Source organism: Xylaria bambusicola (genome assembly GCF_022495145.1).
Source record: "Xylaria bambusicola strain CBS 139988 unplaced genomic scaffold F5B22scaffold_88, whole genome shotgun sequence".
NCBI classification, from domain to species: Eukaryota; Fungi; Ascomycota; class Sordariomycetes; order Xylariales; family Xylariaceae; genus Xylaria; species Xylaria bambusicola.
Window position 1 is genome coordinate 73,070 of NW_025953641.1, and position 21,407 is coordinate 94,476.

The following is a 21,407-nucleotide window of genomic DNA, read 5'->3' on the forward strand; positions in this document are numbered from 1 at the left end:
GCTTCTCGTGCCGATCAAAGCATCTTCGCTATCATAGAGAGCAGAACTATCATACATGTCTTAGTGTAGTTGTGAGCGAGTTGCAGCAAAGCAACATTCTCAGGTTAACCTCAATAAAAGAGACTATCATGATATTGCCTCATATCTACGACGTGCAAGTGTTCCCTGGCTTGGTACTACTCAGCAGTATTGAATGTGTTCGCGTGTGATGATGTCTCAGTATCAAACACCATTTATATGTGAAGGCTCTCATCAAAACCTTTTCAAACAGCGTACGAAAAAAGATAAAGCAATAGTACTGTCGGTGCCAAAGAGACCTGACTGCTTCACATGTTAGGAGTCTGATGGTTTGATATCAGGTAGAAGTCTTTGTACACTGGCTAACAGTCGTCGGAGTGACAGTTCAGGAGTAAGACATGACAAGTATACTTGCCAAACCAGATACAGCTGGTGGTGTTCAAAGAAGTTCCGAATAGTATATAATTAGTTGGATAAAATGGTAGAGAGAAATACCATCAGAGAACTCGCTATGATCAGTCTGAATATTCTTCAGCCAACTCATCACAATGTCTTCACAACGCAATCGAAACGCCCCATCCCCAATTAAGACGACAAGCCCTCATCTGACACCCCCCAGGTCGACTCAATCCTCCACGCAGACAGGAGATGAATCCTTTCATGGCACCTTGGTTGAATTGTCCGCCGCACTTGCCATTCTTGAGGCGGTTGAACCCCAGCGGGAGTCCTCTGATAGCACTGGGTATGATTTATTAGAAGTTAAGCAGTTTGAGAGCGCATCTAAAGCCGATTTCAAGAAAGACTTTAATATGAAGCTACAGGAGGTACTCTGGGCATTTGCCGTCATGTTCTCCAAGTCTAGGACAAGGAAACATGTTGTTGCGAGTGTCCTACGAGAACAGACACAAGAGGACGACAACTCAAAGTCCCTATTCACCCTGTATCTAACCACGAATCGTGGGTTCTGGCCCAATGAATACGACGAACACAAGAGGAAGTTGGAGAATGCGGCGAACTGTGACAAGACGCCGCCCAGCCTTCTTGGTGCTTTATGGGATGATCTGACTGACTTCTGCTTCGATCGAATTGAAGAGTATGCAGAGCAGGCAAGGAAGTGCTTTCTGGGCATCCCTACAGGCGAGTATGAGCCGACAATTGGTTTAGAGTCCGAATGCAAAAAGACATTCGATGATATCAAAGGATGGTGCCCTAATGTATATGAGTTGCTCATTGAGCTCAGAAGGGACCTCAGCAAGGACTCATGGGATCAAGCCGAACTCGTTAACAAGTCTTGGGAGGCATTACTAGCTTTATCAAAGAACAGTAGTCGATTCCCAGTTCTGCGCAGTCATCGGCAATGTGCCAAGCGACGTGACCTTATACTGAAATCAGTCGAGAATCTCGCCAAGGTTCGCAAGGCATATCTGATATTTGCCAAGTTTGGGAAAACCCTACGCCAAAAAGGGGCACACCTGAAGATTGAACTTCTCGGAAAGACGTATGAAAGCGAGGCCGAAGACGCCATCGACAGACTAATAAGTGACCAAAACGATGACGAAATGAGAAAATCCACAGAGCGAGTGAAGAAAGCGATAAAAGGACAGAAAGGTACGCTGCCACACTGTGAGATCCAGATGTTGATGTACTTCTCCAGAGCAGACAAGAAAGGCGTCTGGAACCTGATCGGATGCAGCAAGCGTCCCTGCTACGCGTGCTCGCACTTGCTCGCAGCCTCGGGTTTCCTCTCCAGCAAAAGCCACGGGAAAGCGTACCATCAGTACTTCTCATCGATCGAGAACTGGCTAGAATGTGAAGGCAACGAGGCCTCGAAAGCGGCTATAAAGGAGCTGAGGAGGAAAGTGGTGGAAAGCATACAGGGATATGGGGAAAGGAAACATTTCATTCCGTATACTGAGCCGGATTCGCCCGTGTTCCAAGACTGGCTCTCTGAAGACCTTGAAGATTTGAATATCACGTCGTTGACAAAATAGCTCGCTGAGCCTAACCTCGTCATATGTTGCTAAAGGGGTTGCTACGATGGATACGCAGATTGTTGCTCGGGGTACGCCAGTACGCAAGGTAAAAGACGCTTAGTGCACATGGGAGAAGACCCCAGGCCCGAAATCGTAGCATCTGACGTCTCGATGCGAGGTGACCACTTATGTAAATTAGCGAGCTCAATATCTGATTATCATTAATACCACTATCAACAATACAAAACTCGTCCCATCCCAACGACTATAAGCCACCCATATCCATATCCATATCCAATGCAAACCGCGTGCCGTGTTATGTAGACCAATGAATGCCCCGTGACTCCTAATGCCTATACCCTACTTTCCCTTCTTATATACCTAGGTAACATAAACAGTATGTATTTTTTCTCAACCCCCGACAAAATGAAATGAGGTAAGACAAGTATGAAACAGTAGAAAGTGTCAATCAAGAACTGCGTTGCCACATCCTTCTCCCTCCACGACGTTCAGTATAGGTGGTGAGTGCTACCGCCCCCAAATCTCACCCTATCCTATCCACTCCCACTTCCCACCCGTCTATAAGGCCTCTTCCCCTCCGGCGAAACAGGCTCTTCGACCTCAGACAAAGGCGGAAACGTCGTCGCAAAAACCTGTGACGATGCCGAAGAAATACTAGGCGACATAGCATTCGCAAGCGAGGGGATCGAACCCGTCGTCACGGCGGGTATAGCCATCGTCAGTGTCGGACTGCCCGAATCACTTCCCGCGGCGCCCGCGGAGTCTTGGGAATATATCGAGAAGGACGAGTTCTTTCTCCCGCCCGCGAAGAAATCCTGGGGACTTGTCGCGCCGTTGCGATCGTAGGGTGATCCCTCGCGGGAGCTCGAGAGAGATACTTGTGATCCGCCCCAGGCTTTATTCCGGAGTTTGAGCAATGCTGATAGAGACATGTCGTGGTCTTCGGCCATCATGGCGAGTTGGGCGAGACCAGGGGATTGAATGGGCCCGCTGCTGCTCGGTCCTTGCGGCCAGCCGATGCTCATCAGGGAGTTTCTGTTGGAGTACTCCGAGCGTTCTGTGATGGGCGTCAGGTTCGGTTCGCGCGAAACGACGCGGCCGGAAGTAGACCGAGTGACGCCGCTGGGACCGAAGTATCCGCCGTGGGAATATTGAAAGATGTTCTTCTCGCTGAGGGAGCTCTGGCTGTACCCTGATTGCGGGACAGGGGCGGAGTAGAAGCCGAATTCTTGTCCGTACCAGCCGTCGGAGTCGTTAGCTAGAGCACTTGCGTTGGCTTCGGCGATGATGGCGTCGTCGTCTAGTTCGTAATCATCTAATCCCGCCGAGAATCCGTCGTCGTATTCGTAGTCAGCTAATTCAGTCTCGTTAACCGCGTCTTGTTGCGAATATGATGAACCTGATGTTGTAGGTGATGTGACTGTGAAGTCCCTCGGTGGTTCAGGGGACGAATCTCGACGGAATTTACCAGAAGCTGCGGCCTTATGCGCAGCGGCAGCCAGTGCTGCTTGATACGCTGCCACTACGTTGCCTTCTAACCCAGAAATTGCTTGCTGTGATTCCAGAGGTTGAGTCATGTGTGAAATGTCTTCCACGTCACAAGTTTGAGCTATTATATGTGAAGTAGTTGTTTCATCCTGAGGACCCGCTGATTTTGCGTGCGCCTCAACGCTTAATGAAGTATGAGCAGTCGAATGTGACACCGCCGACTGAGCAGAAAGTCTCGAAGTCATATCAGACTCCCGCTTCTTCGTCTCCAAAGCTGCATTTCTTTGTGCCAAAGCATTAGCAAACACCTGGGGAATTGGGCGCCCGTACTGGTCGGTGTCATTTAAGTCGAAGATAGACTCATCAAATGCTGACCCGTCTCCTTCCCCATCAAAGTCGTGTATTAAGCCGTCATTGAAGTAAAGTTCATCGTCCTTGCTGAGATGGGTTCTGCCTTGAGCTGGTGGTTGGGATGCTGTTAACTTAGGAGAACCCATCGCAGCACCCGGCTCTTGAATCCCTAGGCCCGCAGTAGTACCGTCATTATAAACTTGGTTGGGGCTAGGCTCAGCAAGCAGGCCCATAGAGGTCTCTGGGAACTGTCCAGACCTGGGAGTCTCCCCTGTGCGAGCATATCCGATGATATCTCCGTTAGCATCCCTAGGCGTTGGGAGTAGGCCAGGACCGTAAGGGCTTGTTAACGAGGATACTGGCTCTGACCTCTGAAATACGAATCCAGCAAAGTTATCCTGATCATTATCTGGGTCGTTTGCTGCTTCAAGGTCTTCCTCATAATCATCTAAGTCGGCGTTGACGCCAGGAATTCGCTCTTCCAAATCATCATCATAATCCATTGCGTCATAATCAAATCCGTCCTCGTCAAACTCGTCGAAGCGCGAATCCCTTCGGTCACCAATTAGACCCGAGGCTTTATCCTGTTGGCGTTGTCGGTGCCTTTCCTCTAGTAACTTTTCTTGTTCTGCAGCTCCAATCATATCGAAACTGAATCGAGATGAGGTGCTCTTCATATGCCTGGGTATAGCAGAGAAAGAGCTCTTTACAGAAGCTGCTGAAGCTTTACGAGACATGGAGGCTTTAGATAGAGCACTTTTTCGTCGCTGAGTGCTTTCTTCTCCAGCATATGTTTCAGCGAGCTGGGTGACTGACGACTCTCGAGACCTCTGACTCAGAGTCGTGTCCATAGAGTAACCCTTGGAGTAAGAAGATGAGGTTCGGCTTGACCTAGAATGCTCGTCTTTCGGAGGGACTGGTGGCGCTCTACTGGGTTGTATTGCGGGAGTACTATGCTGTGAATGAAAGACCTGGCTATCTCCGGAATTTGCGGATTCATTGCCAATTTTGCTAGGTTGCACCACGGGTTTCCATGGCCTTGGGTTGCTGAAGTCATGTACCCGGGTGCCTCGTATTCGAGGGTCATAGGTAGGCTCCCCTGTAGACAAAGTAAGATCTGGTATATTTTGGCTGGTCTTCCTCCTAGCGAGCAATGTAGACATTGGGTTCTTCAGGAAAGGCAACCCCTTTTTCGCCTTGGTAGCATCCCGGGCGACAGGAGGATTTGAGGCTAGGGACTGATCGGACGTCATCCTTGCACCGGGCGGTCGTTTACCTGTAGGCAAGGCATTCTGAAGATCCGTCGGGCTCACGAATGACGGGGCCTTGGTCGGTTTAGCAGGAGGTGGCACTGGTTGTTGAGGTCTACTGCCGAAAGGAGGGATTGATGTGCTGGTACCAGAGGGTGAGACGGTGGGTGAGGCTGAAGCTATTGGAGGCGCATTTGGAACCCTCTGCGATTGTGCAGGCTGGTTCATAGCAGCTTGTTCTCGACGATAGTTCTCCAATGCTAGCCCACCAATGAACTTGGGTTGTTCATTGTAAGGGGATCGCAGTAAAGGTTTCGGTTCATCGCAGGACTTCACGTCTTCAGCTGGTTTCTGGTCCGAGTTCTGGCTCTGTGTAGAGAGTATAGAATCGGCAGAGACAACTCTAGCGATGGGCGGTAACACAGGAGGGTTCTGGTCCCGCAGAGATTGCGACAGGGACTGACTCTGGGCCTGGGAGTAGGGAGCCGAGGTGGCGGAGCGTGGGCGAATATCAGGAGCCGGGACGCCATCGGTGGGGACGAGATTCGCGGGCTGGACGGCTGTGGTGTCCCAGGAAGACCGGTCGAGTGTAGGCGAGGTGGGATTGGACGGTGTCCGTCTGTGGAAGCGGATATGAAGCATGCCGGGCTGGACGCGTTCTGCACGGGCAAGGACGGGACGGGACGGGGCGAGTGTCGCTGGTTCTACCGGCCGAGCCCTATCAACATGACGGGGGCACGGATCGCAGGGAGGCTGAATGGAGGCTGATGGACGGACGATCAAGGGAGTCAACAGTCGACCATTGGTTTTGGTGGCGCACAAAGCTGGGCGTCTATAGCAATGATTCGCACGTCAAGGCTAAGCACAGGAGCGAAACATGGCAATTGGCTTATGACTCGGCTGGGCGGTCATGCCGCGCCCGTCGGCGGCAAGCGAGGTGTCCTGTTGGTTTCGAGCAACCGTGCGCAAAAGGTGAGCCGGTTGTGAGGACTATGACGAGTAAATATACTTGCGCCTCTCCATAGATGTTCAATCTGTCTGCGTCGGTCTATCGTAGAATGTCGACCGTGTCTGGCAAGTCGTAGACCCGTAGGTATGTATAGTACAGGGAAGTTGAAGATGAAGATTATTTTTTTTTCTTGGTTAGGTGCTAAGGTAGCCAGGATTGTCTACCTACCGCCAGCGTGGTAACCTATGGAACAATGCGTTACGCAGGTAGGTATACCTGGAAGCAGTTTTAATCCCAGAAGGTTGCTGGAATCTAGAACAATGAGCCGAGTAAGTCAAATAAAATTAACGAAGCTTAGTTTGTATTGCACTGGTGTATTGTTACTCTTTTTTTCCCCCGGTTCCAATACATAGGAGATAGACCAGACCTGGTCTGCTTCTGGCTCCGTGAGAGGTAAAGAGGGGCCTAGATACTCTACGTGATCCTATCTTATGTATGCGCCCGTAGTATCGTCATCATTCATTGGTTGCCATAACCCGGGTTAGCGAGATAAGAGTTCCAATTCTCTTGATTCAAAGAATCAAGACTTGACGGTTTCTTAGCAGATCCTCGGCTATGTTGAAATGCCTTTAACCTTAAGGAGAAAATAGGCAGACATACGTACAGTGCTTCCTTACTGTATAATCATCATAATCATATCATGCTTCGTAGCACTTCCACAGTGTGTCTAGCTTGCACTCATACTGTACTGCAATGGGCTGATTCAAAGTCTGCCTCTGAATTCATGCTGAGGATCATAAGGCTGTGACTGATACAAGTGTAACCTACCAACCGTCTTACCTATTCCCTACGTAGGAATGACATAGAGGCAGCGCATCCTCTCTTATTTTCCGGGCATACCTGCTCAATACCCTCAGCCTTGACGCATGGGTAATTCATCTAAGTACTGCCCAAGTAGGTAGGTAGTAATATGTATGCGCTTCCCATCGACGTCATATACTTCAGAGATATGCATTGTAGAGGCACATATTGCTTGGATCCAGTGGTATACTTAGGCTGTATAGCTAGTATTTAGTACCTAGTAACAGCATCATTAAATTGGAATGCATTTCTATAGCTACAGACACCATTATGTATTCATACAACGAACCCCCCATGTCTACAACAGAGGTTAGCCTGTAAAGTCGACTAACCCCTCGTCCTCCTCTAGCATAGTCACAAAAGAAAACGGAGCAAACATATGACCCGCGAACTCGGCATATTTGGACTGCGCTTCGACCCATTGGAGACGTAGTGAATGTAACTAGTTGCCGTTAGCATCGCAACCTTGGGACCGGGAGTCGCAGTATATCTTACCATAGCACTACAGCCTTCCATGGCAATAAGAATGGCACATGTGAGGCAGAACCACAATCCAAAGGCCAAGAAAATCATGATGACACCGAGAACACCGGTCCTGGTAAGAGATGGTCCGAGCGTCATGTCCCATAGGACGCTGCTAAGCTGTTGATGGGCAAGGGATAGAGCCCAGAGACGTAGGTATGATGCAGTATGCGAAACGCAGTTCAAACAGAATTCTACAACCTTGTTAGCGCCAGCTACTCTCACGCCAAAAAGAAATCGAATCTACTTACCAATGGTGTGAATAACCTGGTGAATCATGACTTCGCTGAATTCGAATTCACCGTGGCCCTCCTCATCGTCATCTCCACCGTGTGCGATCATAGCGACACCCTCGCCGTCGCTCTCAACGCTAAAGCGTCCATTTCCGTTGCCGGCAGTGTTTCCATCTTCGTCATCATCAAGTGCCGAGACTCTAGATTGTTCACCGATGCCACGATAGCCCTTACCACGAGCTTTGTTGTGCTCCCATCGCAGATAGAACGGCTTCAAGAATAGCAGTATCGGGACCTGAATAAATGCGAGCCCGAGCAAGATTTTTTGCACAGTAGCCTGGCCACTGTAGAGTTCCTCGTCAATGGTACCGGGTTGCAGGAACATGTAAATCAACATGTTCAGTAAGCCCGGGGGTGATCGCCCAACAGCGTACCAATCGACAGACCACTTATAGATGATGCAAATCACTAGGTACCCAAAGATAGACTGGAAGAAGATCATGCCCGGAACGAAGTTGCCCCAGATATCGATAGGCTTCTTGAAGTGCCTCGCGTTGACGTACGCGAGACAGAGCGAATAGGTCATGTGCGCCCAACCCAGGATGATGGACATCTTCATCTTGTAACTGTTGGTGAACAAAAGATCATTATCGGTGCCATGCCACATCCAATCGAGACCAAAAGGGTAACGGTAATCTCCTTTGAGCGAGGCTGTAAGTGGCTGACCCTGCTTCCATCCTTCAGGAACATCCCATTCCCAAGCACTGTCAAAGAGTGTTAAGGACTTGGAGAAGACGTCGTTGTAGACGAGACCAGTAAACAAAGAGAAGGTAGCCATGACCAGAGCGATGTAACGACCGTAATAAATCATTGCAAACAACTCAAAGGTAACCTTCTTCAAAGGCTTCTCCCAGTAGATCATGGCCAGGGCAGCCATAAGCATGATGACGGCATGACCCAAGTCACCAAACATGACGGCGAAGAGGAAAGGGAAAGTGACTATGGCAGGTAGTGCAGGATTGACCTCTTGGTAAGTGGTCGTGCCATAGGCATTGATGATAGTTTGAAAGGCCTCGGTAAACTTATTGGTCCTAAGATATGTAGGCGGCGTTTTGGTAGTCTTGATCTCATTGATAATGGATGGGACTGACAAACCTGCCCGGTTGGTGACGTCCTGCAACGTCGAACGAATGAGAGGCAAATCTGTCGTGGGGCACCAGGCCTCTGCGATCAACGTTCGTCGTTGTCGGTCAAAAGAGAATAGATTCAACGTCTTATATGTAGCTTTCTCCTTCGTGACTAGAATCATCCAGGCTGCTAGGTGCTGGCCGATTTGCCTCAGCTCGGCCTCGAGAGTCTGTTGAGTGTTTTGCAACACGTTCTGCACGTCATTGAGGCGGGCGTTAACTTCGTGCATCTGATCACGGCGCAGATCTGTGTTTTCGTCAACATTGTAGACCTCTGCTCCCATAGACTCCGAAATCTTGCGAATCTTGGCCAAGATCTCCTTTCCATGAGCAAAGATGACGAAGACGTTCTTGCGGATCGCCTCGTTGTTGGTAGGGTCAATCAAAGGCTCGGGGATCTCAGACTGGTTCATGTAAAGGTTGCCTCGTAGTGTGCGCCAGAGGATACGTTCAAACGCGGCCACGCGTTCACGGTTGATGACGCCTGCTACAAAGCCGATGTTCATACCAGAGAATGAGCGCTCGACATCGCCAGCCTGATTGTGTTGCTCGACGTCTTGGAGTAATGGAGCATCGTCGTCCTCGGTCGATACCCGGATTTCCTCAACGTTACCATGAGCGCGATCGAAGAAACCGCCAGCCTCGCGTAGAACCCATCGCCATTCAGTCAACTCGACCTCGCGTTTCTTCAACGTCTCGTAGCTGTCATTAAGTTGTGCGATGCGTTGCTCGAGGCTTTGACTCTGTTCGGCCAGCTCATCAATCTCGGACGTGGTAGGTGGGGCGAGAGTATCGGCATCGAGATCTAGCTTTCGCAATGGGATGCTCGCCTTTTCCATTTGGGCGTGGAAGTAACCTTGGTTATGTCAATCAAAGTCCGTGAACGTGTCCGATCGCGTCCGTGTCAACTTACGAAGCTGTCGTTCGACATTGTCGAGGCGTCTGATCTCTTGAGTAAAGGTGCGCTGGAAGGCACTGACATCCCCGTTGAGCTGGTCGATGTCAGTAGATGCAGCAGCCGAATAGACAGCTGAACGATCAAGGGGTGGTGGTGGTGACCTACGTCGCGGAACTGGACCAGTCCAAGTTCTCCCAAGGCTGTTACACATTCTCTTCCAATCTCATTAGAAATATACAGCTGTACCATGCTCATGTCCGCCGAGCGGAACATGCTCTGCTTTGACGGAGCCATATTGATGGCGCTGGGCTCCGAGAGTTGAGCAGTTGATGAATGATGGTAACAGGGTGATGATGAGCTCAACCAAGCTTGGCTTTGCAGGGGAAATGGAGTTGCCTTGGAGCCCCATACGGCCATTTCGGGATTAAGCGTGGCTGGGGACACAGGTCGAGGCGTGGCGGTACCTACCTAGGTAGGTACCTAGCTCTCGAGGTCCTTATCAGTATATATGCACATAAGAGAAATGTATATAAGCGGATCTGAATGTCCTGCAGGGTGCTCTGGTGTCATGTCTCAGACCTTTCAATTCATCAAGCATCCTTTGATGGCATCTGGTGTGCAATCTAGAATTCAATTTACATTTCAGGAATACTATTACACCGGCTCCAAAATGGCAGTAAACTTAACAAGTCAGTCTCCTAGCCTAGCTGGTAGAAAAGTAGTTCTCTATCATAACTTGTAATATCTGAGAATCAAATAAGATTTATAGTCCTTATCACACACACCTCGCTCACCTCGTCTGCGGTTGAGTGAGAAGAGGTTGCGTAAGCAAGGACATTATTGGGTCTCAAAGTATATCACATTACACACAAATAGACTCTCTCAACTTACACCCTATCCTTTTTCAAGGGAACCGACGGTCACCAACACATCTCGCGGGAAACTGTTACATCACACATTGATACCAGTCATTCACTAACCTCAATCCCACTGAAACCATGAATATATATCCTTCTTCAATGTCCAAAACTTCGACATCGGACATCATCGTTCCTCATTAAAGTAAGTAAGCAATAACCTCAGAATGCAGGTGCTCGCCGTTCCGTTCACCATATGCAATACCTATCCTCTAAACCCGTCCGTCCGTCCGTACCAAAACACCTGCACCATGCGCTATATACGCTTTTCGAACCCAACTCCGACGCCAATACCAACCCAATGTCCCCCGAGAAAAACAGAAAACACCACAGTGACAGCTACATATCATACACTCTTCCTCTTCCACCCCATTCCACTCCATTTCCACTCTCGTTCCCTCGTCACAGAGGCAGAGATATATAACTCCCGCTTATCCAAAGCTATCTTCGCAGCCCTACTGCTCAGAAACATCTTCTTTCCCCTCCCCTTTCCCTTCTTCCTTCTCCCGCGTTTCAGTATCAACAATATCAGTCTCCATAAGCGCCTTCCAAACATCATCCTTCAATGTCCTAACAGCCCTAACAACAGGCAGACCATCCAGCATCTTAAGCTGTCGACAATCTTTCAGCACAACCAAATCGTACACTCGTTTGCGCATTCTCGTGTCCATGTCAAGACGACTCGCGAATTTGTCCTGCCGCTCCACGTCCACGTCCGGTAATGTGAAGGGGTCGAAGTCTCCTTCCTTGCCGTCATTTTCAGCGGACACAAGCGCGTGCACAGGGGCGTAGAAGCCAAGCGTTGCACCGTTATTCCTGAGGTCGAGACGAGATAAGTGCGGAAACTCAGCTAGCGCGCTGGATATTTTCTGAGCATCGGACAACCGATTCTCTGCTGCGAGGAGCTTCTTCAGGCGCGGGATATAGCGCAAAGGCCAAAGATCGTCAATCGCGTTGAAGTTGATGTTAAGCATGCGTAAGTTCGGCATTAATTGCCCTAGATTTGGCGACAGCGATTGAAGGCCGCAGTTTGCAAGTTCAAGATATTGCAGGTTGAGAAAGTCTACCTGAGGGTTGAAACCGGAGAGTCGGTTGCCGGATAGGAATAGCTTTCGGACCTCGTATGCCGAGTCTAGGAACGAAGTGTTGAGGGCTTGGTTGCCTTTCTGTTCTCGAAGAGATAGGCTATCTAGCCGGCGACAGTGCGAAAGACCGGTAATTACCGTGATATTGTTGCGGTCGACATGTAAGACGCGAAGAGAAGGGAGGGCAGAAAGATCAAGTGTTTCCAATTCATTGTTTGAAAGCTTTAGGATACTAAGAGACAGCGAGTACTGGCCTTCAGAAGGAGCAAAGGATGTTAAACGGTTGTGCTGAAGGTTCAGCGTATTGAGACTTGCGAGTTGTTCGCCGTTCTCGAACGCGACGATCTGGTTGTTCTCCAGGTCCAATTCTGTCAAGCGCTGCATCTTCGTGCCATCGAAATCGACATGTGTTATCAAGTTTCCTCTAGCGCGCAACACTTGCAAACTGTCATGGAATTTGATGCCGTCCAAGCTAGTGATCTGATTGTTGTCGGCGCGAAGGGTTCGTAGATGAACAAGGTCCTTGAATGCTGACAGGCTTTTAATCTGGTTGTTGGATACATCGACGTATTGAAGGTTCATGAGCTGTCTCCAGGCTGTCAACTCGGAGAGCGCGTTGTGCGTTATACGTAAGTTGCGCACGCTCTGCGGCACACCATCTAGGTGAGGGACCTTATTATTTGAGACATCCAATGTGACCAACGTTGTGCAGAACTCATCAAGCATGTGAAGGGTGTCCAGCTGTTTGTTGCTAAGGTCAAGCTCAGGCACCGTCTCCCAATCAGGTTCGAAAGGCTCGACTTCTGTTATTTTCTCAACGAGCGTCCGCACAGCCTTAGACATGGACTTTTTAGAGCCATCGCCCGTCATGAGGTACTGGTCACCCATGACGTAGCTTACCTCCAAAGCGCATGAAGTGTCCATTTGATGAACTGTGAACTCGGACATAGGACTTAAAGAGAATGTGCCGACGTACTGTCCAATGATTGGAGTTCCAAGCATGGCTGTGGCTCTGGCAGGATTCGGTGTCGCCATTACAACGCTCAATTCGGGGTTTCCCATATCTTCCTGTTCTGATGCAATGACAGCGGACTCATCGTGAATGCTAATCTGCTTTTGGTTGACCTCTTCGGTATGCCCCTCAGGAGGCGCATCTTCATCTCGCTCATCTATGCGTGAAACAGGTCTTGGAACAAAAGTATGCCCTTCAACAGAAACACTCTTTTGGACACCCCGCGATCGACTTCGAGAGGATGCCCTGGTAGCCATGGCACTGACAGATCTTCCCACCCTTACGTGTCTATTTCCCTTAATTGAATCAGCTGCAATGCTGCCAATTGAATGACCCAGATTAGATTCTTCCGAGTAACTGTCGTCATCAAAATCTCTTTGTGGAAGATCCTGAATTATGGAAGCAATCGGGGACGAAAAAGTGATTGTGAGATTCTTGGGGCGGGACGGGCTGGCTTTCTGTATTCGGTCTTCGTGCAGTGAGATTTCGTGCTCAATTTCCTCATCGTCTTCGACAGCGACCTCTGCGTTGGCTCCACCATCTTGTTTGGCCGAATGTTTTGAATTGAGGGATTCGTTTGCCGTATTGCTGGGTCTGGATGAAGTCCAGCTTAGCGAGTTATCGCATTCTGGCTCTTCACCGGGATTTGCCTGAGTTTTCCCGGCAGTCAAATCAAGATGCTTCCTTTCTTTCACTGTATCCACCGTCAAATCGGGAATGCTAGCAAATGGATCATCTTCACTGTCTTCAGAAGGAAGTATGTTCAAAGTTGGCCTCGGTGCCTTCACCTTCTGCCACATCTTATTCTTATCGTCAAATACCATGTTGCCTACCTGGTTGCCAATGAGCTGGGCAACCACATCTGGCGCGATAAGACGCCTCGAGTCTGATCCTCGAGAGGAGCTAGTAGGGGCAGACCGTCGCGTTGAGGCATTCGAAGATTGGCTCTTATGAGAAGGGAATTCTGTAGGGTTCCTGCTTGCTTCTGGCTGATCTGGGTTACGAGAGATTCTAACATTCGGAATATCGCTGATAACGCCATCTTCATCGTAAACTTGGTCTGACTGAATCGACTGATCATTGATCTGCAAGTTTTTCATGGACCGCAGTGATTGGCTAAGGATATCATCGAGATCGCCTTGCTCTTCGTACTTTTTAAGCCGGTTCACAAGTTCTGGGTCTTCTTGTCGCACTGGTAACCTCGCGATAGGCCGCCCATCCCTGCTAGGCGGCCGCGAAAAAGGCTCTCGTGTCGACTCTTCAAAAGAAGCTTCGCTCATAACCGAATCATTAAGAGCAGGTCGATGCGAACTCTCAGCCTCTGATTCCTCAACACTCGCTAACCCAGTTGCAGGTCGTGCTTTATTTCTTATCATCGCCATCACTTCCTCGGCTGCATCGTAAAAATCTTGGGTTTTCATCGATGTTTTACGAGAAGCATTGATACCAGTGTCTTCTGCGTGGTGTTCAGACATGAGATCTTTAGCTGATCCATGAACTGGATTGAAGTTAAGCTCAGCTAGTGGTTGTCTGTCACGGGCCTCTGAGGCTCTCTGGTTCGGGGTTGGGGATCTAGGCCGTAGAATATGTGCGCTTTGAACGTTTGGATCAACGAGTTCTGGTATTTCAGCCTGGTGTATTTGCTTGCGATCTTCCGTGATCACCGACTGCATAGTGTAATGCGATGATTTTACTGTTTCTATAGCTGCACGCCAATTCTCAATGCCGTATGCGATATCTGATCGGTGTAATGTCCTCCGTCTTTTCGGTGTTGGGTCCTTTGAAGGCGATGTTCGTGGTCGTTTCCCTTCTGAACCATCGCGCTGAGTAATCGGTAGATGCAGAGAGCCCAGTCCACCCGGTCCTGTCGACATTCTTGAGCGTAACCCATCCCATGACTTAGAAACGCGAATGTGGCGAGCAGAAGACCAGGAGCGAGTCACTTTGCCTCGGGTTCGCCCAATAAATAGAGACTCCTGTTCTGATGGCATATCCTCATGTATATCAAACTTGAAAGTGTAGTCTGAAGCTACTCGGCTGCGCGGTGGTGCCACATTCTCCTTCTCTTCCGAATGAGAATGCATACTAGAGGCTAGAGAGATGTCTCCTTCGAACTCATACTGATCGAGTTCGCCAGCCCCAAATCTATTAACTGTATCGAAGACATCCTGATGATTAGAGGCAACGCGAGTCGCATTCTTCTGTGCCGGGTTGGAGGAACTGGAGACCTTATTTTGTGGTTTGGACTCAGTGTCCAGCGGTGGTAGTGATCCAGTGGTCTCATCCGCGGCATATGACATGCTATTATGATTGCTTTGCTGATCCTCAAATTGACTAATCCGCCGTAGGAGAGTCTGATTGGTGAATGTGTCGTAGGGGCCGAATAATTTTAACGGGCTTGAAGTCTTGACCGAGGTGGGCTGTGGCCGTTTCTCTGGACTTGGATGAGGAGCACGGGGCAACGATGGGCTGGGTGGTGATGCCAGGTTTTGGTTATAACCTGCGGATGCAAATCTCTCGGTCCTAACGGTAGGGAATTGCTTGGGGGTGCTAGCTTGAAGTGAAGACTCTGGAAGCATATCTGAAGTGTCCATATTGATGGGAGGGCTGAGCGGACGCCGACGGAACGAGCCGTCAATAGAGCGTTCTCCTCTTTGGAGATTTAGAAAACCACCATTCCTGGCAAAGTCTTCCGTGTTTTCAATAATTCCAGCTCCACTGCTGACATCGGCCACCTGACCCGAATCCATATCGGGTTCGGGGTCTAATATCATTTGATTCCTCCTTAAATTTTCAAGCTTCTTTCGTAGTTGCTGCGCTGGAAGTTCCATGGGCGAGAAAGATACTCTGCCTCCCTCCGAACTATGGCGGGCAATAAGTATAGGGCTAAAGTCCTCATTTCTGGTATCACTCTGGCCACTAATCTTCCGTGATTCGTCTAGTAATTGCCTTCTTCTGAAGGATATTGCGGAACTTTCAGGTTCACCATCGAGTTTCGTTTCTAATTCGTCGAGATCCTCTCCTTCTATCGGTGCCGTATCGCCACTAGAGATACCGGCATCGTCGTCGGCCGTCGATCGAAAGAAAACTGGCTTGGGGAGGCTCATATTGTGTTGAATAGAGGTCTCATAGCTATCCTGTTCGAAAATTTCATCGTTTTCATCGATAAGGTTTTGATTACCCAAGTATGGCGGCGGGCTCGATGGTAAGGTAGTTTCGTTTATGGTATGGCCCTCGGTCTCGCCCGGGGCAGTATTGTGGGCACCTGATGGTTGTGGTGGTCGGAAAATGTTCTCCAGCCCAGTGGCGGCTGAGCTAAAGAGATCCTTAGATTCGCCATAATCCAACTCTCCATATATCAACCTCTTTTTCCACTCTGGCTCGTTTTCGCGGTCCTTGGATGGCGATGCGCTATGCGACTTGGTTTGTAAGACGGAGTTGTGTATGACAGAGCCGGCAGTGGAAGCTGAGGAGGATCGACTGAAGTGTCGTCCACGGTAGGAGGCCTTGTTTTCTTGTGACAGCCTCGAGGGCTTCAGTTGTGCAGCCCTAATGTTGATATCGTTTGGATTTCGCTCGCTAAGGACACTGGGACTGCTGGGAAGGGGATGATGCTGTTGTCGCTTGATGCCGGGGGGGTTCGCACCATTAAATCGCGGGATGCGACTAGCACGATCCCGGGAATTCTCGGGCATGGAGGAGACAGGAGGACTCGAGGGTGATGGGAGTTGCGCTTGAGATGTGTCGGAGCTTGGCTGGGAGACCCAATCCTCGGACAAGGAATCTAGCCAGGCGTGTTGCGCCATCGTGTACAGAATGGGCTTTCGGTCGCTGAGTGAGTACACGGTGTTTTAGGACGTCTGTATACCATCCATCAAGGCGCACAATTCCTGGAAGTAAGTGTTATTTCGCAAGGGTGAGGTAAGGTATAATGTTGAGGAGTAATGATTCCAAAGTCGAGAACTGATGGCGTAGCGTGTCGCAATGTTTACAGCAGGTAGTAATGTGGGGGGTGTTCAGCTAGTAGGGAGGGACAGTAGTGTACTGTATGTAAGTTTGAACAAGGTTCTTTCTTGTACCTAGTGATGCAACCAGAGAGAGAAAACCGCTTTTAAACTGTGTATATTGCCATAGAATTTGTTGAAAGCGCAGTGAAGCAATAATTCCACGCGTATTCAAGATCGAAGCGGCCCTGGGGTAACCAGATCGATCGCATGCATCCCAACCATTAATTGAGGTCACGTTTGACAAGGTGGGAAGGTGTGTTGGGTGGAGGTACAAAGGTACCTGCTTCCTGCATGGAAGTGGCATTCTGGACGCGAAGCTAGTGCTTAGCATTGTTTGAAACATTGGTCTGCCGGTTTCCCGGGCAACTACGCCAACCCCCAGTCATCTCATTGCAGTTGCATTGTAACTGCCCCGCCCTGGATATTAAGGTTACTTCAGTAATAGGAAGCCACGCTCGCCTCAGCCACATGAGCGCAAGCCACCCGGACCAGAGCAGGCGGAATGCCACTAGACCATATCAGTCTTCAATTTACGCGTCCGTCGCGTCTTTCCCTCTATTCTCGTGTCCAGCTGAAGCTCAGGTCTGGAAAAGGAAAAGGGAGGAAAAGGGACCAACAGGTGCAAGTGGAGCATCCGCAGACCCCAGCAACCAACTCCGACATACCTACTACGTACAGGAACGGAGTTTGATAATAAGCTTTGGAAGTTGTAGCGACGTCGACCAAATACTTACCTACCTACCTACCTACCTACTTACCTAACCACTGACCTTGTTGGCCTGCCGTCGAACACTTTGTCGTCCCTGCCCCACATTGCCTGCCTGACCCAACAAACACTACAATCCCACAGCGCCAACCATCTTCAGCTCGAATTGTTGGTATTCCTTCCGGGACATGTAGGCAGCACCCGAAACAACGTGGTAGGCGATTCAAGGAGATCATCGGAATTATATCAACACAGCTATGGCCGGATGCGCCCGCGACGTCGACCTGTGGGGACAGGCTTGCCCGGGCAACGAACCTATTTACTGCGGCGGACTATCTTTCACAGATTCAGATACTTACATATACCCTCCATCCGACGATGAAAAGGACGAAGCAAGTAGACTTGCAAGAATCCAGCGCTATGAAGAGTGTGGCCGCCGATATCTGCAAGGCAAACCCCTTTCCATTCTCTCAGCCTCTCTCCGCGGTCCTTTCGACAAAGCTTCAGGATGGCAAAACCCTTGGCTTCCCAAAGTGCCCTCAGAGCATGCACAACGAAAACTCGTACATCAATCCCAGCCGTCGGCGGCCTCATCAATAACCCAACACGAGAATAGCATACAGGCCGAGAGTCTGTCGACTGAGGAAGATGGAACCATCCAAAATGGAGGGGTGGGCGACTCTATGGAATGCCACTTGCCAAGCCCACAAAGCCATCAAGACCTCCAGTTCCATAATAGTCCATCACATCACGAAAGACGTTCTCGAATAGAATCATGGGCCAATGATATTCATCCAGTTGCTCTTGAGAAAGATAAATTCTGGGCACCAGGCTATGACTCTATAGATCGGGATGCTGAGCCATCTCAGAAGCGTCCAGCGGGTAAAGAGTGGCTGAAGCGGCGTCCGGCAAAGAAGAGAAGGCTCCCATCTTCTCAGAGTACAGGAGCCGCATCCACTCCAACCCCAACACCAACGGCGCGGTTAAGAGCTAAGAGAAACAAGGCTTCGGTATTTGAAAACAGACCAGCAAACCGCAGTTTTGAAATGACCACACCGTCCTCAAGCCCTGACCGCGGGCCAAGGGACTCTCCGAGCGCATCAGAGCGCCAACCATTGGGCTCAAGGGAGGAACATGGACGCCTAGCTTCTTCGAATAAGCCCATTGGGGGTACTGACATATCTGCTGAGCCAGCCGCATCACCCAGGCAAGAACAAGCGGAAGAAGAGAGGCGTAAGGAAGACAACGATGAAGTCGAACAGGATATTGAAGCAGAAGCTAAAAGACCAGATCCAGTTGAAGACAACAATCAGGGCCAGTCTCCAAAGCAGACGTGTCAAAATAATGAAGAATTCAAAGAAAACGGCGACTTTGAAGATTGTGCTGATGACAGCTTTTATTATCGAGCCCGGCAGATGAAGCAGCCCACGTCTCCACGAATATCTGATATAACGGCTGCTGATTGCTCGATGAAGCACATAGAATCCAAAACGCCTTCACCACCTGAACAGGAGATTGCCGTCATTTTGTCGCCGGGAACCCATACTCAAGGTTCCAGTCACGTCACGCCATACGAGCAATCAAATGCCAACGATATAGAGCATATAATGCAGCCGAATAGGAATCCCAGTTCCATCGCAATTAACGACGAGTCGGGCCATATTGCAGTTTCAACCCTTCAATCAAATACGAACGAATTTCAATTTCACGAGGCAATGTTTAAGAATTGCGCTGTTCAAGTTCTAACTTCGGATGCGGGCGATGCTTTAACTGTCGGTATACGTCAACCGCTAGGCGATATAACAACAAATAAACACGCTTCCCGGCTGAACGCTCGAGATAACATACCACAGACTGTTTCCAAAGCGAACGAGGCGCGGGGCATAACCCCCGAGCCATTCTTTGACGAGGGTGTTACCCTTATAGGCGAGACAATGGATATGGACGAGCCAGGAGCTATTGAAGCTCCTCAGACAGACATAGAGCAGCATTTCTGTCCTGACTTTGACCTCCTTGCACACTATGCAATTTCAGCCACCGATCTTGCCAACGCCAACCAGCTATCCTATTCTCATGACATCACATCCCTGAGTGGAACAAAGGATGTTGCAAACCTTGCTATGGCCATTGCACCCCAACAAGAGCCAGCTGAGTTGCACTCGATAACTACTGAGCCTTGTGAAAGCCCACCGGTAGAAATGACAGATTCAGCCGATGCTACTGAAGTCACCTTAAGCCATCTTAACGAGGACTTAACTCTTGTTGTGACCGACAATGAGAGCACTCCACCTGAACAACAGAGCCCCTGGACGTCTCCTAGCAAGACAAATATCCAAATTCCCAATGCTAATACGGGACAGGACGGGGGCAAGCTTGAGAAGTCGCCAGCACAGCCTGTTGTCAAGATGTTTGATTCCCCGGCATTGATGAGTGATTCCCCTGCGATTCATCCATCTCAACAGAGCCCTTGGGCTGCGGAGACCAACGAACTAACGAACGCACCAGATGTACAGGGAGCTATAGATGTAGAAACGGCGCTTATCATGAACGTCGAAACACCTGTTAAACCCCTGAGTCCACCACTGCCAGGGCATCAAAATGTCTGGGCTGCCTCTCCGTCAGCTATTCCGCCTATTTTAAGCAACCTATGTCAAATGTCCCCCGAGCCCCAGTTTCTTGAATCAACCGTTGGAGAGGAAGCACCTATTCTGAAAGGGTATCCCAAGACTCCTATCCCGCAGATTCCACGTCAATCAACACCGGATGGCGAAGTATCGATCCGATCTTTTTCCAATTTCAACTTTCCTTCACCACGGCAGCCATCATCTTGTCCTCCGAGTGTATCTGCATGTCGAGGTATACTCCGCAGCAAGAAGTCATTGACAAGCAATAAGACCGCTCGACGGGTATCATTTGCATTTGAACAAGAGGGCGATGGTTACGAATTATCTACAAATTTGAGAGCACCTTCTCCCCCGCCCCCGGCGATAGTTGATCTTGAGGAAGACACTGTCGACGGAAGATATCGGAAACACTTTGATGTCATGAATCGTCGCCTGAGTACCAGCCAAGGAATGACACCAAGATGTCAGCGGCGCTTATTGCCTAATGCCTCGCAACGGGAACCTGAGAGTCCACAGGCTGATGCCATGGCGGAGGCATTTAGACGGGCTGATGCGGATGCTACAAGGGGAGCATATTATATGGATAACGTTGCAAAAGGCAAGAAGGCTGAGGAAAAGGAAAATGAACATCCCGGACAGAATCATGATGGTGATGAGAGGCCCCAATCGCCCTGGCAGAAAACCACTGCTGGCGTCGACGATGATGATGTCGCTGCTGTCATGGGGAATTTGAATGAGTTCCTGGATGTATGGGATGTCGATAAGGAAATGGATAGGAATAGAAATGAGCTTGGGATTGAGATTGGTGGTCATGAAATGGGAATGGATATGGGGAGACGGGATGAAGTACGGTTGAATGACGATGTGGGTGCTTTAACTGGGGATGGGATTTGGTAAGGAGAATGAGTGAAAGGAGTATGCATGGTCTGGCGTGGTATAGCATTTGATACCCGGGCTCTTTGCTTTTTTTCCTTTTATTGTGTATTGGAGTGGTATGGTTTTATGAGGATTTGCTGGAATGAAAGTATTGCTTGAAAGGCGGTTTGATAACTCGAGGGAGGGAGGGAGCTGGAAGGGAGAGGATGGGGATAGATCATGGTATACATAGTTACCTTCGAAGTCAGATGGGGCGCAAATATTTGCTGTGAGTGAAATACATATGTGCTTAGTTAGGTTGAAGTACTATTGGCTAGGCATATTGCTTTCAAAGGCTCGATGGAAGCGTGGATTATATTAGTGACCTGTCTACGGAGTATATATCTACCCGTTTGTCTAACTATCTATGTATATGGATATCATCTTAAG

At 49.5% G+C, this 21,407-nt stretch overlaps 5 protein-coding genes across 5 annotated transcripts; 2 read left to right on the top strand and 3 right to left on the bottom strand.

Annotated features, from left to right (window-relative positions):
• Positions 1-566: 566 nt before the first annotated feature.
• F5B22DRAFT_662309 (uncharacterized protein) lies at positions 567-2,009 on the top strand (the record flags this gene model as incomplete). Its single annotated transcript, XM_047980432.1, has 1 exon — positions 567-2,009. One exon carries the CDS (start codon positions 567-569, stop codon positions 2,007-2,009), a length of 1,443 nt encoding a protein of 480 aa, XP_047825050.1.
• A 140-nt stretch (positions 2,010-2,149) lies between these two features.
• On the bottom strand, positions 2,150-6,019 carry F5B22DRAFT_563218 (uncharacterized protein). Its single transcript, XM_047973073.1, has one exon. The coding sequence runs from the start codon at positions 5,741-5,743 to the stop codon at positions 2,546-2,548; it is 3,198 nt and encodes a 1,065-aa protein (XP_047825051.1). The 5' UTR covers positions 5,744-6,019; the 3' UTR covers positions 2,150-2,545.
• A 1,064-nt stretch (positions 6,020-7,083) lies between these two features.
• F5B22DRAFT_630381 (V-type ATPase, V0 complex, 116kDa subunit family) lies at positions 7,084-10,142 on the bottom strand. Its single transcript, XM_047976544.1, has 5 exons — positions 9,917-10,142; positions 9,767-9,845; positions 7,685-9,709; positions 7,407-7,627; positions 7,084-7,353 (listed from the first exon to the last, which is right to left on the bottom strand). Exons 1-5 carry the CDS (start codon positions 10,043-10,045, stop codon positions 7,222-7,224), a joined length of 2,586 nt encoding a protein of 861 aa, XP_047825052.1. The 5' UTR covers positions 10,046-10,142; the 3' UTR covers positions 7,084-7,221.
• Positions 10,143-10,357: 215 nt separating this feature from the next.
• On the bottom strand, positions 10,358-16,884 carry F5B22DRAFT_630383 (uncharacterized protein). Its single transcript, XM_047976545.1, has 2 exons — positions 11,258-16,884; positions 10,358-10,813 (listed from the first exon to the last, which is right to left on the bottom strand). The coding sequence occupies exons 1-2, from the start codon at positions 16,569-16,571 to the stop codon at positions 10,809-10,811; spliced, it is 5,319 nt and encodes a 1,772-aa protein (XP_047825053.1). The 5' UTR covers positions 16,572-16,884; the 3' UTR covers positions 10,358-10,808.
• A 458-nt stretch (positions 16,885-17,342) lies between these two features.
• F5B22DRAFT_630386 (uncharacterized protein) lies at positions 17,343-21,407 on the top strand. Its single transcript, XM_047976546.1, has one exon. It carries the CDS (start codon positions 17,736-17,738, stop codon positions 20,997-20,999), a length of 3,264 nt encoding a protein of 1,087 aa, XP_047825054.1. The 5' UTR covers positions 17,343-17,735; the 3' UTR covers positions 21,000-21,407.